This window comes from Aythya ferina, assembly GCF_964211825.1.
Source record: "Aythya ferina genome assembly, chromosome: 1".
Taxonomy (NCBI): domain Eukaryota; kingdom Metazoa; phylum Chordata; class Aves; order Anseriformes; family Anatidae; genus Aythya; species Aythya ferina.
In genome coordinates, this window is record NC_140296.1 from 62,515,832 (window position 1) to 62,529,687 (window position 13,856).

General features: G+C 35.5%; 1 protein-coding gene across 6 annotated transcripts in view; it reads right to left on the reverse strand.

The window, feature by feature from the left end:
• Positions 1 to 13,856, reverse strand: part of MYO16 (myosin XVI) — a 376,631-nt gene that overhangs the window by 76,234 nt on the left and 286,541 nt on the right. For all 6 annotated transcript variants that reach the window (XM_084526026.1, XM_084526029.1, XM_084526030.1 and 3 more), the window contains exons 26-27: positions 11,150 to 11,230; positions 10,689 to 10,894 (exon numbers count right to left, since the gene is read on the reverse strand). In XM_084526026.1, the coding sequence (XP_084382152.1) occupies positions 10,689 to 10,894; positions 11,150 to 11,230 (287 nt within the window). The remainder of the gene's footprint in view (positions 1 to 10,688; positions 10,895 to 11,149; positions 11,231 to 13,856) is intronic.

Below are 13,856 nucleotides of genomic sequence, written 5' to 3' on the forward strand. Positions count from 1 at the left end.
GAATATAGGAATGCTAGGAGTGGGAGTCTAAAGGTGATTGAACAGATGGGTAAATTTCTGTCCTTTCCTACCGCAGAGGAAAAACCTGTCCTGTGAATCTGAGTCACATCTCACTACTCAGGATATAAACAATTAGAAGATGACTTAATGCATCCCTTTCTTTAAGATCACAACCCTATGAGACAAAGCTTTTGGTGATATCATAATATTGTGCACCTGGTCTCCAGGAAATTTGCAGAACTGGGCATCACCAGCAGGCCAGCTTTGGGTAAGTCAAGATAGAAAGTCTCCTGTCTCAGGAAGCTTAGAAGCAGATGCCTGAAAAACTGCAAACAGGTTGTGTAAAGCAAAGTGAATTGTGGCTTCAGACTTTTTCTGAAAAATGCATAAAACCTTTTCAGAAAGGCAGTGTGATTCTGAGTTGAAACACTGCAGACAAAATGGGCTTAACTCTTTCCCACCTGGTCTCCTGTTACTAGAGGGGCTGCTATGATGTCTCTGACTGCCAGGAAAGCCCTTGCCAGTTTATTTCAAGGTATATTGAGATAGAAGCATAAAGCAAAGCCAGAGTGAAATGGAAAACACTGATACTAAAGGGAAAGAGGATTTAAATTGATGTTCCATATAAATGATTATTTATTTCTTCTTTGCTTTTGCTTTTTACTCTTCTGTTCAACAAAAGAACTCACCCAAGGAACGGAAACACACAGAATCTTTCCCAGATGTCTCTCGCATTGGTAACTCAGAGAAGGTGCACTGAGATTATGAGGAAGGTTTTCAGGACCTTCTTAAACCATACAGGCAAAACAGCTGCTCTGGAAGATCATCTCTACCTCTACTCTCTTCAGTGGGAGCTTCCCTTGTGCCCTCTGAACCCCACGAGTAGTATCACTCTGGGTAACAGTGATTCTTCAGTCTCTCGAGTGTGTAAATGTTAGACAAACTGTACTGTTGAAAAATCAACATTTTTTCAAGATATGCAAAGGCAGACCCCTTGCGCTGCTGTATCAATACCGGAGCAGATTCTGCTCTCATTTACTGTGAAGTACAGCAGGGGTAATTCTGCAATCAGTGATATTAAATTAATGCAACACTGGTGTAAGAAAAGAGAAAAGAAAAAAAAAAAAAAAAAGCACAAAGTAAGATCCAGTGATTAAGCCATGTAAAAGGTTTTTACATGCATGCTTGCATGGGATTTTGTGTTTGCTCTCAGATGTCTCCAGTATAAGCTGCCTGCTATTATTCAGTCTGACTAGGAAATGTAGCTTCAGGACGTCTCATTACAGGTTCTTCTGCTGAAGATTAAATGGTTGTAAAGAATATCAGGATGCGGATAAGGAGAAAAAGGGTGCCATGAATGTCTGAGTTGAGTGGAAAGAATTTAACAGCTGCAGAACCAAAGAAAGAAAAAACAGCAGGAGGGTCACAGTGGCTTTTGAGTGTGGGGCAGCTGGACTGCATTTATACAAGCCTTATGAACAGACAAAGAAGCAGTCAAAAACAACTGATTATATTTTTCTAGGCACCACAAGCACACAATTATATTTAATTAATCAATGAATACACAGAAATTATTTTAAAGCTATAAAATGAATCTATCCATGTGACAATTTGCTCCATAATTAGATAACTCAAACTTCCTGCATAGTGCCATTAGCATAAACTAATGTGTTGCATACTTACTTGTTTAAAATGTTTATTTTAAAGATAGCCTGTTTGTATTAATTTAATAGATTTATTATTTTAATAGGCATTTCCTTAAAAGGGTTTCAATGTATAAGGATTAGTAAAGGGATTAGTGGTTGATAATATTTTCTTTTAACAGGTTTATTTCTATGGCAGGCATTTAACTGAAGTTCTTACTGCCATATATAAATCTCTGTCCATTATCTTTGTCATTAGGTGCTGTCAGCAAATTGTGAAGTACTCAAGAGCTATTTTGGTTAAAACATCAAGGTTCTGAAATCAGTTAATGTTATTAGCTGTTTGTTATGGGCACACAGACATCAGGCAGCTTGTTGTATTAAGAACTTTTAATATTCATATTTATACACAAATATAATTTTACCTATTTTTACAATTCAGACATTTAGATGGAACCCAGTACTGTGGTATTTTAGTATTCTGTGGGAACATTTTTCCATGCTTAGAAACAGCATGAGCCTTTAAATTCACAGACGTAAAATATGCATAAATATAATATGGATATCTTAGAGTAACAGGGCTATTTAGTGGTTTAATAAATGTTTAGTTAACCCTGAGGGATGAGAAATGTCAAATTCAGATAGTGGAAGCTGAATGTCAGTCCAGAGGTACCAAGGGTTGCATGTAATTCTGGAAATGAAGTAAACATTTTAAAGTTTCACAGATATTTCCTTAAGTCAAAATATAGAAAATGACTGAAACTGCTGAAAAAGTTCAACCAGAAATACGTTTGTGGGTGTCCCATATATTAATTGTTGCATAAGAAAATTAACATAACTAGGAAAAAAAAAAAAAAAAAAGATGGAAAACAGAAAGGTGGAAAAACCCTTCACGTCATTGTAGTGGAGGAAGAACAATACCTTGAGGTTCTCTTTGAAACAACCTGAAAAACAGGATATTCTCTATTGTACAAAACAATAAACTCCATGTAGGAAGTTCCACTAAGATTTATACATTCAATACTAAATTTAATACAAATAACACTAGAAGCTCATTCAGACTGGACACATTCGGAAGCTAGGAACTGCCAACCACAAAACTGACCATGCCACCTTTATTTCCTCATATGTGTGTGTTTTATTACTGAGTTACATCCCACTACTCAAGGGATCCCTTTTCATGATGATCCTACAGAACTCTAAGTACATGACAAACATGAATAATTCAACTGACTTCAGTGGAATGACACAACTGTTTACATCCACTTATGATTGCTTTAGAAAAAATGAGGGCTGCATTATAAAGCTTAGAAGATATCCAGCAAACAATGCTGATACTTATTTTTACCTTCTAATATGGAAGAAAGATAGATGTCCAATTTACCACTGAAAATTCCAATTGTTTTCTCTTATACTCATTTGTGCACTGTTGATGATCCCCCAAAACACCAGCAGCTTTATCATTCTCACAGTCCAACTCTGTGACATGCAGCATAAGCACTGGTTCATGGCATGTACAATACTGCTTATTCTGTGGCCTGGAGAACTGATGGTACTATGGTGTAACTTCAAAAGCTACTTCTACTTCTAATCCACAAATTCAGTTTTTTTGTTGGAGCCTGTTAAAATTTGAAGCCCGTAAAATTTTTTGTTGGAACCACAGACAAGACCTCAACTGACCATATGAAATACCTGAAAAAAATGGATAAATCTAAAATAATTAGGTTGAATAATATCTTCAAGGTGTACGTTTTTCTCTATACGCTATAATTTAAGTACAGCCTAACTGGTTGTGTCCCTATAGGCATCTGAAGATATCTGATGCTATATAATTTATTTCTTGTCTTCTGAGTATTAAAGGGGAACAACAGAGAAAACAAAGCTAAACTGCTGCAAAGAAACACCCATAAATAAGATAAACTAGAATATTCTATTACCTTTAGTATATTTGTAACATATGGAGCTTTTTAGTTTATTCATAATATGATAGATACTATCCATGCACTACCACATTGTATTAGTAAAAATCAAATGGTATAAGATTATATGTAGTCCTAGATAGATAGTCTTGTAGTTAAACTATAGAAATACCTACTTACATCTATCTAGGCAACTCCCTAGGTGATATACACCAATTCTAATATATGTGGATTGCCAGGGAGATCATCAGTGCACTCTGGGTTCTGGTCAAAGTTTACAGCATAATCAATCCCCTATATTAACAGGCTTTAACATGGGATTAGTAATTTAAAGTAATTCTGAGAGTGCCATAAATTATTGCAAACTGGACCCCATTATCAGAAAGGTGGGCAAAAAAACACAAAGATTATACACTCCATTGCCCCCAGTCAAGTGCAGTGAGAAGCACAGTTCATGTGAAGTTAGGTTTGAGGACAAGGAGTGCTAATATTGTGAGCAAAATAAAAATAATTTACAAACAAACAAACAAACAAATAAATAAATACTCTTACTTTGGAATGCCATTGGTCTTAAGGTTCCAATGTTATCCATTTCTTTGTGGATATATGCTTTTGAAAGCCCAAGGCTAAAGTTTGTTTCTGACATTTAGGAAACCAAACTTTCTAAACTTTCTTTTTTTTTTTTTTTTAAACAACCCTATGCATTAATAAAATGAGTCTCCTTCAAAAGACCTCCATATTTTTTAACACTTTTGTACAATTATTAAGGCAACTTCTTTATAGAATTTGATGATTACTGACACTGCTAACAAGATAGTGTTTTTAAAAATCATAGTTTTAAACTTTGTTTATGAATTTGCATTAAAAGTGTTCTCAAAATGATGACTTCAAAATACTTCATTTACTCACCTTTTGTTGAATTTTAAAAGAAAGACAAACAAAAATTATTGTCCTATTTATTATACTGGTCAAAAATATCACTTCCAGTTTTATGTCTGAAGCAACAAACAATGCAATGATGAGATTGTCATTTGGAATAAATTGGTAGCATTGCATCTACTTTAATTCAATATTGCTTTTCAACAGCAGTAAGACTATATCTTGTAGTCATTGCAAGAATTTAAAGTATTATAGTGCATATCAATGCACTGCTCTATGAGAAAACTGATGATATTATTGTATAGCAGACAATAAAGCTAAAAGGGCCAGTCAGTGTGATGACCTACCACTTTGCAATTTACTCAGTACATCATTCAAGCTAAAGCTTTGCCTAATTTGCTCAAGAGACTCTGAAATGCTTTGATGCAGTTTTGTAATTCACTACGGATATATTATAAAATATTATAACTTCCCTGCTCTCAAGGGGACAAAAAGAAAGAGGAAATACAGAGAAAGAACTAAACACCAAAAAGCTTCTGAACAAAGAGAATTCAGATATGCAATGATGAGTCCTACAATAAATCCACAGTCACAAACAACAAATCTGTGCAATATAGCATCAGCTAATAGTACAAATTTGATTAAAAACTTGTAATAGTGTAATAGCTTTGTGACAGCTGCAAAAGAACAGACTTTACTAGATAAAGCAATGATATTACTATGAGCATAAACTTTCCAAGGAAAAATGGAAAGATCATCTTCAGAATGATCTCCCAGCAAAGCCAACTGTCTGGATGACTTAGTAACCCTTAAGTGCTCTGCAGCCATTTTTGATCTTCTACTGAAGTTCACTATTAAAGCATTTTGGTATCAATTAATGCCGTCCTGAGTAAAACTGCAGATTTCAGGATCTGCAGTTAAGTGTAACTTCTAGGAACTTCATACTGAAATCAGAATAAAACCTGTAAATAGAACAGGCTTCAGAAATACTTTTTTTTTTTTTTTTTTTTTTTTACCCTCACTGCTATTATTACCATAAGAATCTATTATAATTGTGTTCTGTATGTTCATTCCTAATATTTCCTACTGAGAAAATAGGAAATCTTTAAAAAGGTGGTCCTTTTTAAAAGTTACTTTAAAACAAAACAAAACAAAAAATAGAATGCTTACTCTTTTTAATGTTCTATTTTCAAGACATTAAAATCTTTAAGATTTTTTTATTATTTTAACTGATTCTATGTGGCTTACATATTATAATTTAGATATTTTAACATATTCTGTACATAGAGAATAAGATTAGCCTATGAAAAGAAGAAGGAAGAGGAGAAATAAAAGGAAGTAGGAGGAGGAAGAGGAACGTCTAACATTGTGCCTTTGAATCTTCACATGATTTTGTCTTATCAATACAAACAACTGTTTATAATCTAAGCTACTTGACTGCATGAATATAGGTACAACTGAAGAATAGATTAATTCAATTTAAGCCATTTTAATGAGAGAACTGGAAATGGTGAATTTCCATTCTAGAGATTTATCTCTTCTTGCAATAATACTGTAACAGATGTCTCTACATATAGCCTATACACTCCCTTTGACATGAAATTTTCTGCTTTTCCTTGAGCATCAGTTGAAGATAGAAAAGGAGTTCCATGATGGAAAAGACAAGACTGAATTGAAAGTGTTAAAACCAGAAAAGACAGTCTGGAAACTAGAGAGATATTTGTGAAATTTCAAGAAACACTCAAAAGTGCTGAAATAATGACGAGGGACATCATACTAGTAGACAATTATTTGGTCTTTCTGAACAATATTTTTTTTTTTTTTTTTTTTTTGGTCATAGAAATCCAGCAGTACTCATCAGTTATTAAGTGATTAAGTGAAAGGCTGGAAGTAATACCTGTTCACATAACCCACAGAGATTATCCTGGGGTCCAACAGCCCTGAAGATGTGTTGCAAACAGGCAGGGAAGGCTAATGCAGATGTATTATTTCAGGACCTGTGCAAGGACCTCGCAGTCTCCACTGCTAAGCAGGATTCCAGACGCAAGACCTATGTGTGACACACGTACCTCAATCTCTAAGGCAGAAGATGGTTCATAAACTTTCCATCAACCCAGGATACAAAAGCACAGGCAGGGCAAAGCACTGGCTACAGTTTGGAAACTTACTGAACCACATTAAAGAAAAAAAGAGGAAAAAATCATTTTGATTTCTAATCCAATTTACATTAATGGTAGACAAAGTCATTTGAAGAGGATGCTACCAAAATAAAATTGTTCAGAATTAATAAAACAGAGCACTTTATTGCCTCTTTTTTACCTGACCATGCCTGAACAGCTGTATTATACTTCACTGAGCAAGAAATATAAGCTCAGCTCATTACTTAGGATGGGTCCTTGATCACTATCATTATTTTTAAAAATTTATATTCCAAATGGCTTTTACATGTCTTCTTTGGCAACCAAGTGAGGTGAATGACACGGAAGTCAGCCAGGATCCATTTTATTAATTGATACAAAGAGATTAAGTCCTAGATATTAAACATGTACAACCAGGCTCTGTCTCTGCCCCACAGAGTTTCTGAGCCTTATTGTTCTACACTGATTGTAGAACACATAATAGGTAACTCTTTTTTTTTTTTTTTTTTTTTTTTTTTGCCATTTAACAAAATATTAATAACAAAAAATTACTGTGTTCCTACTGAAGTCCCCACTGGCTATCTTAGGTAGAATTAACCTCACTTTAGGTCAGATATCAAAATGCTGAATGCTGGAAAGCAACAGCCATCTGCAGACAGTCATTCCTTTGACTTGGATGCTTATGCCAGGTGGTGCTGTAGCAGTACTTATTTCTCCTTGTTGACTACATATGGGGTGGCATACACCTTAGACCTACCTGTTTGATTTTGACACAGAGGACAGAAGAATGCCTTCCATTTTTGAATTACGATCCTTTTTGATAGTTGTGCAGGAATTTGAGAAAAACATTAGAGCACTGAGGAAGTTGTGTGAACAGTTCCTAATTCTATCATTATTTTATTATATTCTTTCTTCCAGTAAAAGGATATTTGAGAATAGTTTACCTATGCACATAATTTTGACTGGAAAAAATTGGAAATTCTGAACTCTTTACAACACTGCATCTTTAAAAGTAATTTCAAAATCTAGAGTATGAAGAATAGAATCTTAAGATATTCATGCAAAAGATAAGGGCAAAGTTTTCCAAGAGTTCAAAATGCATGTTATTCAAGGCTTTTTATTTTAAAGATAAGGTAAAGACTGATTTCTGACTCTCTACTCAGAGAGCTCTAGAAGCTGAGCCAACACTGCAGGCAAATTCAGCAGAAACACTGCAGCTGGAGTTGGCAAATCCTCTAAAATAACATATATCATTTTATGATTATATTGGTGCTGCCAGTTTTTACAGTATTTAATAGCATCTGACCTTATTAATTCCCATTTTTATTATATATTCATTGACAGTAACTGTCACAGCTTCCACTTAAGAACCAGAATTTCCACAAGATTTCCTTCTGATCAACGCACCTTGGTGATTGAGGGGTTCACCTAGCAGCTGTCAACTTTTACTTTGATAATACATAAGAAGAACTGGTAAAACCAAAAAGAGCAATAGAAATAATGATCAAGTGTTGTAGCCCAGGAAGAAGTGCTCTTGCAGAATATGACCTTTCCTTAGCTACTGTCTTTCTTTAGCCATCGTAGAGTTCAAGTGTGACTCTTAAATATATGCTAGAGACCAGACATATTAATCCCTAATGAATAGAAATGTATTCAAATTCATCAGATTAAGAAAGCAATGGTACTGTCTGTATTACTGACGGACTATCCAGTTTTTCTGATATTCTACCCCTTCACCACAAAGACTGCTAGTTCAAACATTGTCTTTTTATTATAAAATAATAAAAAAAAGATTTTTAAATTTGTCATGGATTATTTTTTTAAACTCTGACCACACTATTGATAATGATAAGGAAGACCCTAAAAGTAAATGGATAAAAACTGCAAGGAAGGTGGGGAAGGGTAGCAGTTCATTATCATCTGGGAATTCAGGCTGGGATCTGTGCCACAAATCCTCTTTGATTTTATACAGTGCCTTCAGACCCACCATTAATATCCCTTACTTCTCAGGCCAGGTAAGCCCAGGAGAACTGCATAGTACATTCAGCTCCAGAAAAACAAGATTTCCTCGCATCACTAACATAAAACACTTTGCAGCTGAGCTAAGCCATGCTGTTGAACCACAGAGACACGTTCACTGAAACTCAGCCCATCAAAAGGATGTCAAGACAGAAACTTGAATGTGAAACTCTTATAGTTATAGGTAAACCTCCCACAGGCACCAATCTGGGGACACATTTTCCTACTTGTTTTTCTTTGGTTAAAATCATTCTTGGATTGGTAGTTCCTAGGGTTATATTTATTACCTGTATTAGGACAATGGGCCCTCTTGTGTTTTACATTTGTAGGCCTAGTTTCCACCCACTTGAGGCCACACAATCAAATTGCTAGTTAACATGACTCAAATGGGGAGGAAGCCCTCTCCTTCAAAAGATAAAATCTGCAATGAAAATCAAGAGCCCTTACTACTGTTCAGTATTTACAAACAAGAACACAGAACAGAATGACAGAATAAAGCAAAAACAAAAAAAAAAGATTTAAATTTCCATTTCTTATAAAGCATTCAAGGAAAAATTAAGGTATATGCCAATTTCACCATGCTCAGGTGCATCCATCACTGAATTAAGAGAAGCATCCCTATTTCTTCTTTCTCCCTCTGCGTTATTCTGTTTCCTTCTGTGCTTCTGTCCCCAAAGTAATGGGAAGTAATTCCTTTGACTCTTTGGGCAAGCCATGGAAAGACTAAATCATTTCAGATAGGATCAACATGTCTGTGAAACGTGACAGTAGCCTTGAGGAGGAGTTGGGGGTGTGGCTTAATGAAAAACTTAATGTGATCCAGCAATATGTGCCTGCAACTCAGAAAGCCAACCGTGTTCCAGGCTGCATCAAAGGAATTGTGACCAGCAGCTGGAAGGAGTTGATTCTCTTCCTCTATTCTGCTCTTGTCAGACCCAAGCTGTAATGCTGCATTCAGCTCTGGTGCCCCCAGTATAAGAAGGACATGGACCTGTTGGAGTGAGTCCAGAGCAGGGCCACAAGAATGATCAAAGGGCTGGAGCACCTCTCCTATGGAGACAAGCTGAAAGAGTTGGGGTTGTTCAGCCTGGAGAAGAGAAGGCTCCAGGGAGACCTTACAGTGGCCTTCCAGGTGGCCTACAAGAAGGCAAGAGAGGAACTTTTTATGAAGGATTACAGTAATAGGACAAAGGGTAATGGATTTAAACTAAAAGAAGATCTCTTTAGATTAAATATTAGGAAGGAATTCTTTACTCTGAGGGTGGTGAAGCACTGGAGCAGGTTGCCCCATCCCTGTAAGTGTTCAAGATCACGTTTGATGAGGCTTTGAGTAACCTGGTCTGGTGGGAGGTGAGTAACCATAGTGGGGAGGGGTGGAACTAGGTGATCTTCCAGGTTCCTTCCAACCCAAGCCATTCTGTGATTCTGTGTGCAGAAGGTTTCTAACCTCATATTGGACAAGATGGTGCTCTTTCTTTGCTGAAGCATTTGAAAATGTAAGAGAGGAAAAATCAAATAACTGAAATATGGACAGGGGAAAAGAGTTTTTCTTCACCCAGAAACAGTGGTATAAATCTTTCATTCATTTCAAATTAATTAAAAATTTCACTATTTTTTAACAACAATAATAAAAATGGAGTTGTAGTATGAGCATTAATAACTCATCAATATGTAGATGCAAATCCTAGCATACTAAATACAAATTCTGAATCCATGACACCTACAATGATAAACTGATAAAAATGAGACTATTTCTACTTCTCTTTTTTAATTACCTAGGGACAACATGCAATATTTTGTATTTTGTAAATCATATCAATAGTATAAATTATAAAAAGTAACTACTTAATGAAGTTCTCTTTTGTACATTGAACACATTTTCCTGATGATATTTATAAAAATATTTCCACAAAGTTCATGATTCCTTCCATTGCAAGTAACAACCCTACACCCATTGCTAGAAGACATGATTTTTCTGTTAAGTCTGAAAGGCTCATAAACAAAACAACACTGCAAGCACTACTAGAGCATGACAAAATACTTTGTACTGTAAGGGAGAAAAAGATTTTATGAAACTAAAAAGAATTTACCTTGACAAGAAGTCTGTGAAAGAGAGACGTATGGGATATCCGTGTCGTATGATTTTAACCATGTCTAGGACACCAATATACTGCAGTTGAGCAGACACATAAAAATTGTCAAAAGTATCTGGCAACTTGGAGTTATTAGGCTTTATACAATGAACTGAATGTGGTGTGCAATTCTGCAGCTTCCCTATAATATCTGTGAGTGATTTCTGTGGAAAAAAAGAAAACAAACAAAAAACAGTTATCAGCTGTTATTGTGCTGGAAAAGCAATTGCACAACACATACATTATTCCTAACATCATTTAACATCATTTTCTCAAAAGATACAACCTGGCCATGCAAGTGGCTTACACAAGAACGTGATTTTTCTGCAATTGCAATCTGTAGAGACTAATTCTGCCTTTAAAACTTTTATTTATTTATTTATTTTTAATATATATCTGTGCAGAAAACATTCACTAACCCTGAGTTGTATTGCCACAGTTGTTGGCCCCCCTCTCTCCAGTCTCTGAAGAAATGAGGATGTCCCTTTCTTTTTCAACAGCTGTGGGGGAGAAAAGCATACACATGGTATCTTTATCTCAAGATGGGCAGGAACCATTCATTTTCATTGTTACACAATTTGATAACAAAGGCAAACATTTACACAAATAATATGTCATAGACAATGATTTGATTTTCAGAAAGAATTGGGAAAGTGGATAAATACCCTCAAGTGTCTGTGGAGCTATGATTGGCAAGAAACTTCTGATTTCAAAAGAAGTTGTATTTCATTGTAATGATAAAATCACTTTTTTAAATAACTGGGCAAGGCAATATGATTTGTAATTTTACTGTAGAAGCAGGACTTGTACAGTTAATATCCCATACTGTCTGTGTATTAGTAGCACAATTCTCTAACTCCCTGAAAAGCTTCCTCATGTCTTTTTCAGATGCTTAAGTGACTAAACATAAACACAGTTCATTAAAAAATATTGAAGTCAAAACAACAATATTAATATTTTAAAACCTTCTCTTTTCTTCCTATACAAGTGAAGGCAGTTCAGCTTTTTTTCAAACAGTTTTCACCCATTTTAGCCATAAATTATCAATAGATTTATATTATGTTAGAACCAATGTTATCCTTCCCATACCTCAGTGCTCAGAATGGGGAACAAATTTCTTTTTTACTTTTCTACTTCGTATCTTTCAGACTAAAATGTCAATAAGCCTCCTAAAAGTGGTAAAAGCATCTTTTTTGTTAAAGCTGCTACAGAAATGCTGGTAAAACTATCGTGTTCTAGGATGTGGCCAAGCTCTTAGATTCAAACCTCTGCATCAATGACAGCCTTTTCACCTTTCACTTTTTTTCATTGCCTTTCTTGAGTCCACTTACTCCATAAAACTCCCTTTCTATCAGCTCAGCATGTTCTGGCCTACTCCTGTCTTTTTCCAGTTGCATTTAAAAACTGTACATTTCCTCAGTTTGGCCTTTCCAGGCCAATCTCCATTAAAAATATTGCAGTGTTAGCAATTCTCTACTCACTATACTAGATTTTGGAGCTCTTTTTTATTTTAAATCTCACTTACTAGGATGTAATAAAATTTTAAAGGCAAATTCATCCCAAACTACAAAACAGAAAAGTAAAAGAGAGCTGCTTGATCCATGTCTTCTCATAAAAAGAACCACTATGATATTTCTCAGTTAAAGTTTACAAAATGCTTTAGGAATATAACTAAAATAGAGTTATCTTTGCTTGGCAGATGATTTTTTAGGAGGAATGGGTGATTGCATTAAGTCACTAGTTATAGACCATTTGCTGAGTTAGGGAAAGAGACAGGAACAAAGCTTTGGATGTTAAATTTCCTGCCTGGTGTCCTGCATTGCATACTCTTTCCATGGGAAAGAGGTGTAAGAAGCCAAAGCCTCCTAAAAAGTCTCTTTACTAGCACAATATATTAAAGCTTTAACCAGGTATGTCTTTAACCAAAGACATACCAGAAGTTTTGCAACAAGTGAACTCTTAAAATAACAGTCAATGAAGCAAAGTGATCATAAAAAGAAACAATGCGAAGCCAATGAAGAGAAGAGCCTTTTGTTTGTGACCTGCATTTGTGTGACTAAACTTCTGCTATACGAACTGCAAAGCCCACTGATTCTTCCAAAGGAAGGAGGTGGGGAGGAGAAGGCAACAGTATAGATTTGGAATAAATTACAGAAAAACAAGGGTGCAAGAGCTGATGTGAGCAAAAGAGAGTTGTGAGAGTATCAATGAAAATATTTTCTCATTTCTTGACGCACAGCCTTCACAAGTCACAGAGACCTGATCTGGCAGCTTCTCACTCCTACGACGCCTTATGTGCTCCAGACTTCTGGCCTGTTCATGTCTATTTTGGGATGGATGAACTGTTCTCTTGGACCCTACTACAAGTGGAGTGGTGAGTTCAAAGAGGTAGACTGTCCTTACCTGTGACAACTTGCTCTGAATCAATGAAAAAGTCACCTATGAAGAGGTCTAATGGTAAATATATGGTGAAATACAGAGAAATCTATAATCATATTGGCTAGCAAATAGCTAGTACTAGAGATGAGAAGCTAATAGGGGAGGGGAATCATAACCAACTCTTGTGTGACATCTGAAAGCATCTGCTTCTCTTCCCTTGATACAGTGGAGTCTAGATAAACCATACACCGTAACACAGAAACCTCTGAATTGTAACACACATCATATGATGTACCATATGCATCAGCCTCAGATTTCAGCTATAATAGAAAAGGCATTCTTTCTGGTTGATGATTCTTCCCGTAACGTCCCTCTTCCTTTTTCTTCCCCTCATTTCATTTTTTTCCCTTTGTTGCCTTTACCTTCAGGATAAACTCCAATAAAAATGCAGTGGTTATGATTTTCCAAAATGTAGTCATTTTAATTCTCAGCTGATAAAAAATGCCTCTTACATTGCATTTGAAATTACAATAACAATAAGAACAACAAAACAACATTGTTCTAGCTTACCACAGTGGATTTTCAAGGCTATACTGGAAAAGGGAAGAAATTATGAGATACAGCACACTTATAGATGCGGACTTGATCCACAAAAGAATATAAGCACTTACCTACTTCCAGTCTTCCAGTTCCTGCATCAGTTGCCTATTTGAAAATAACAATAGGCTTTTTTTTTTTTTTTTTTTT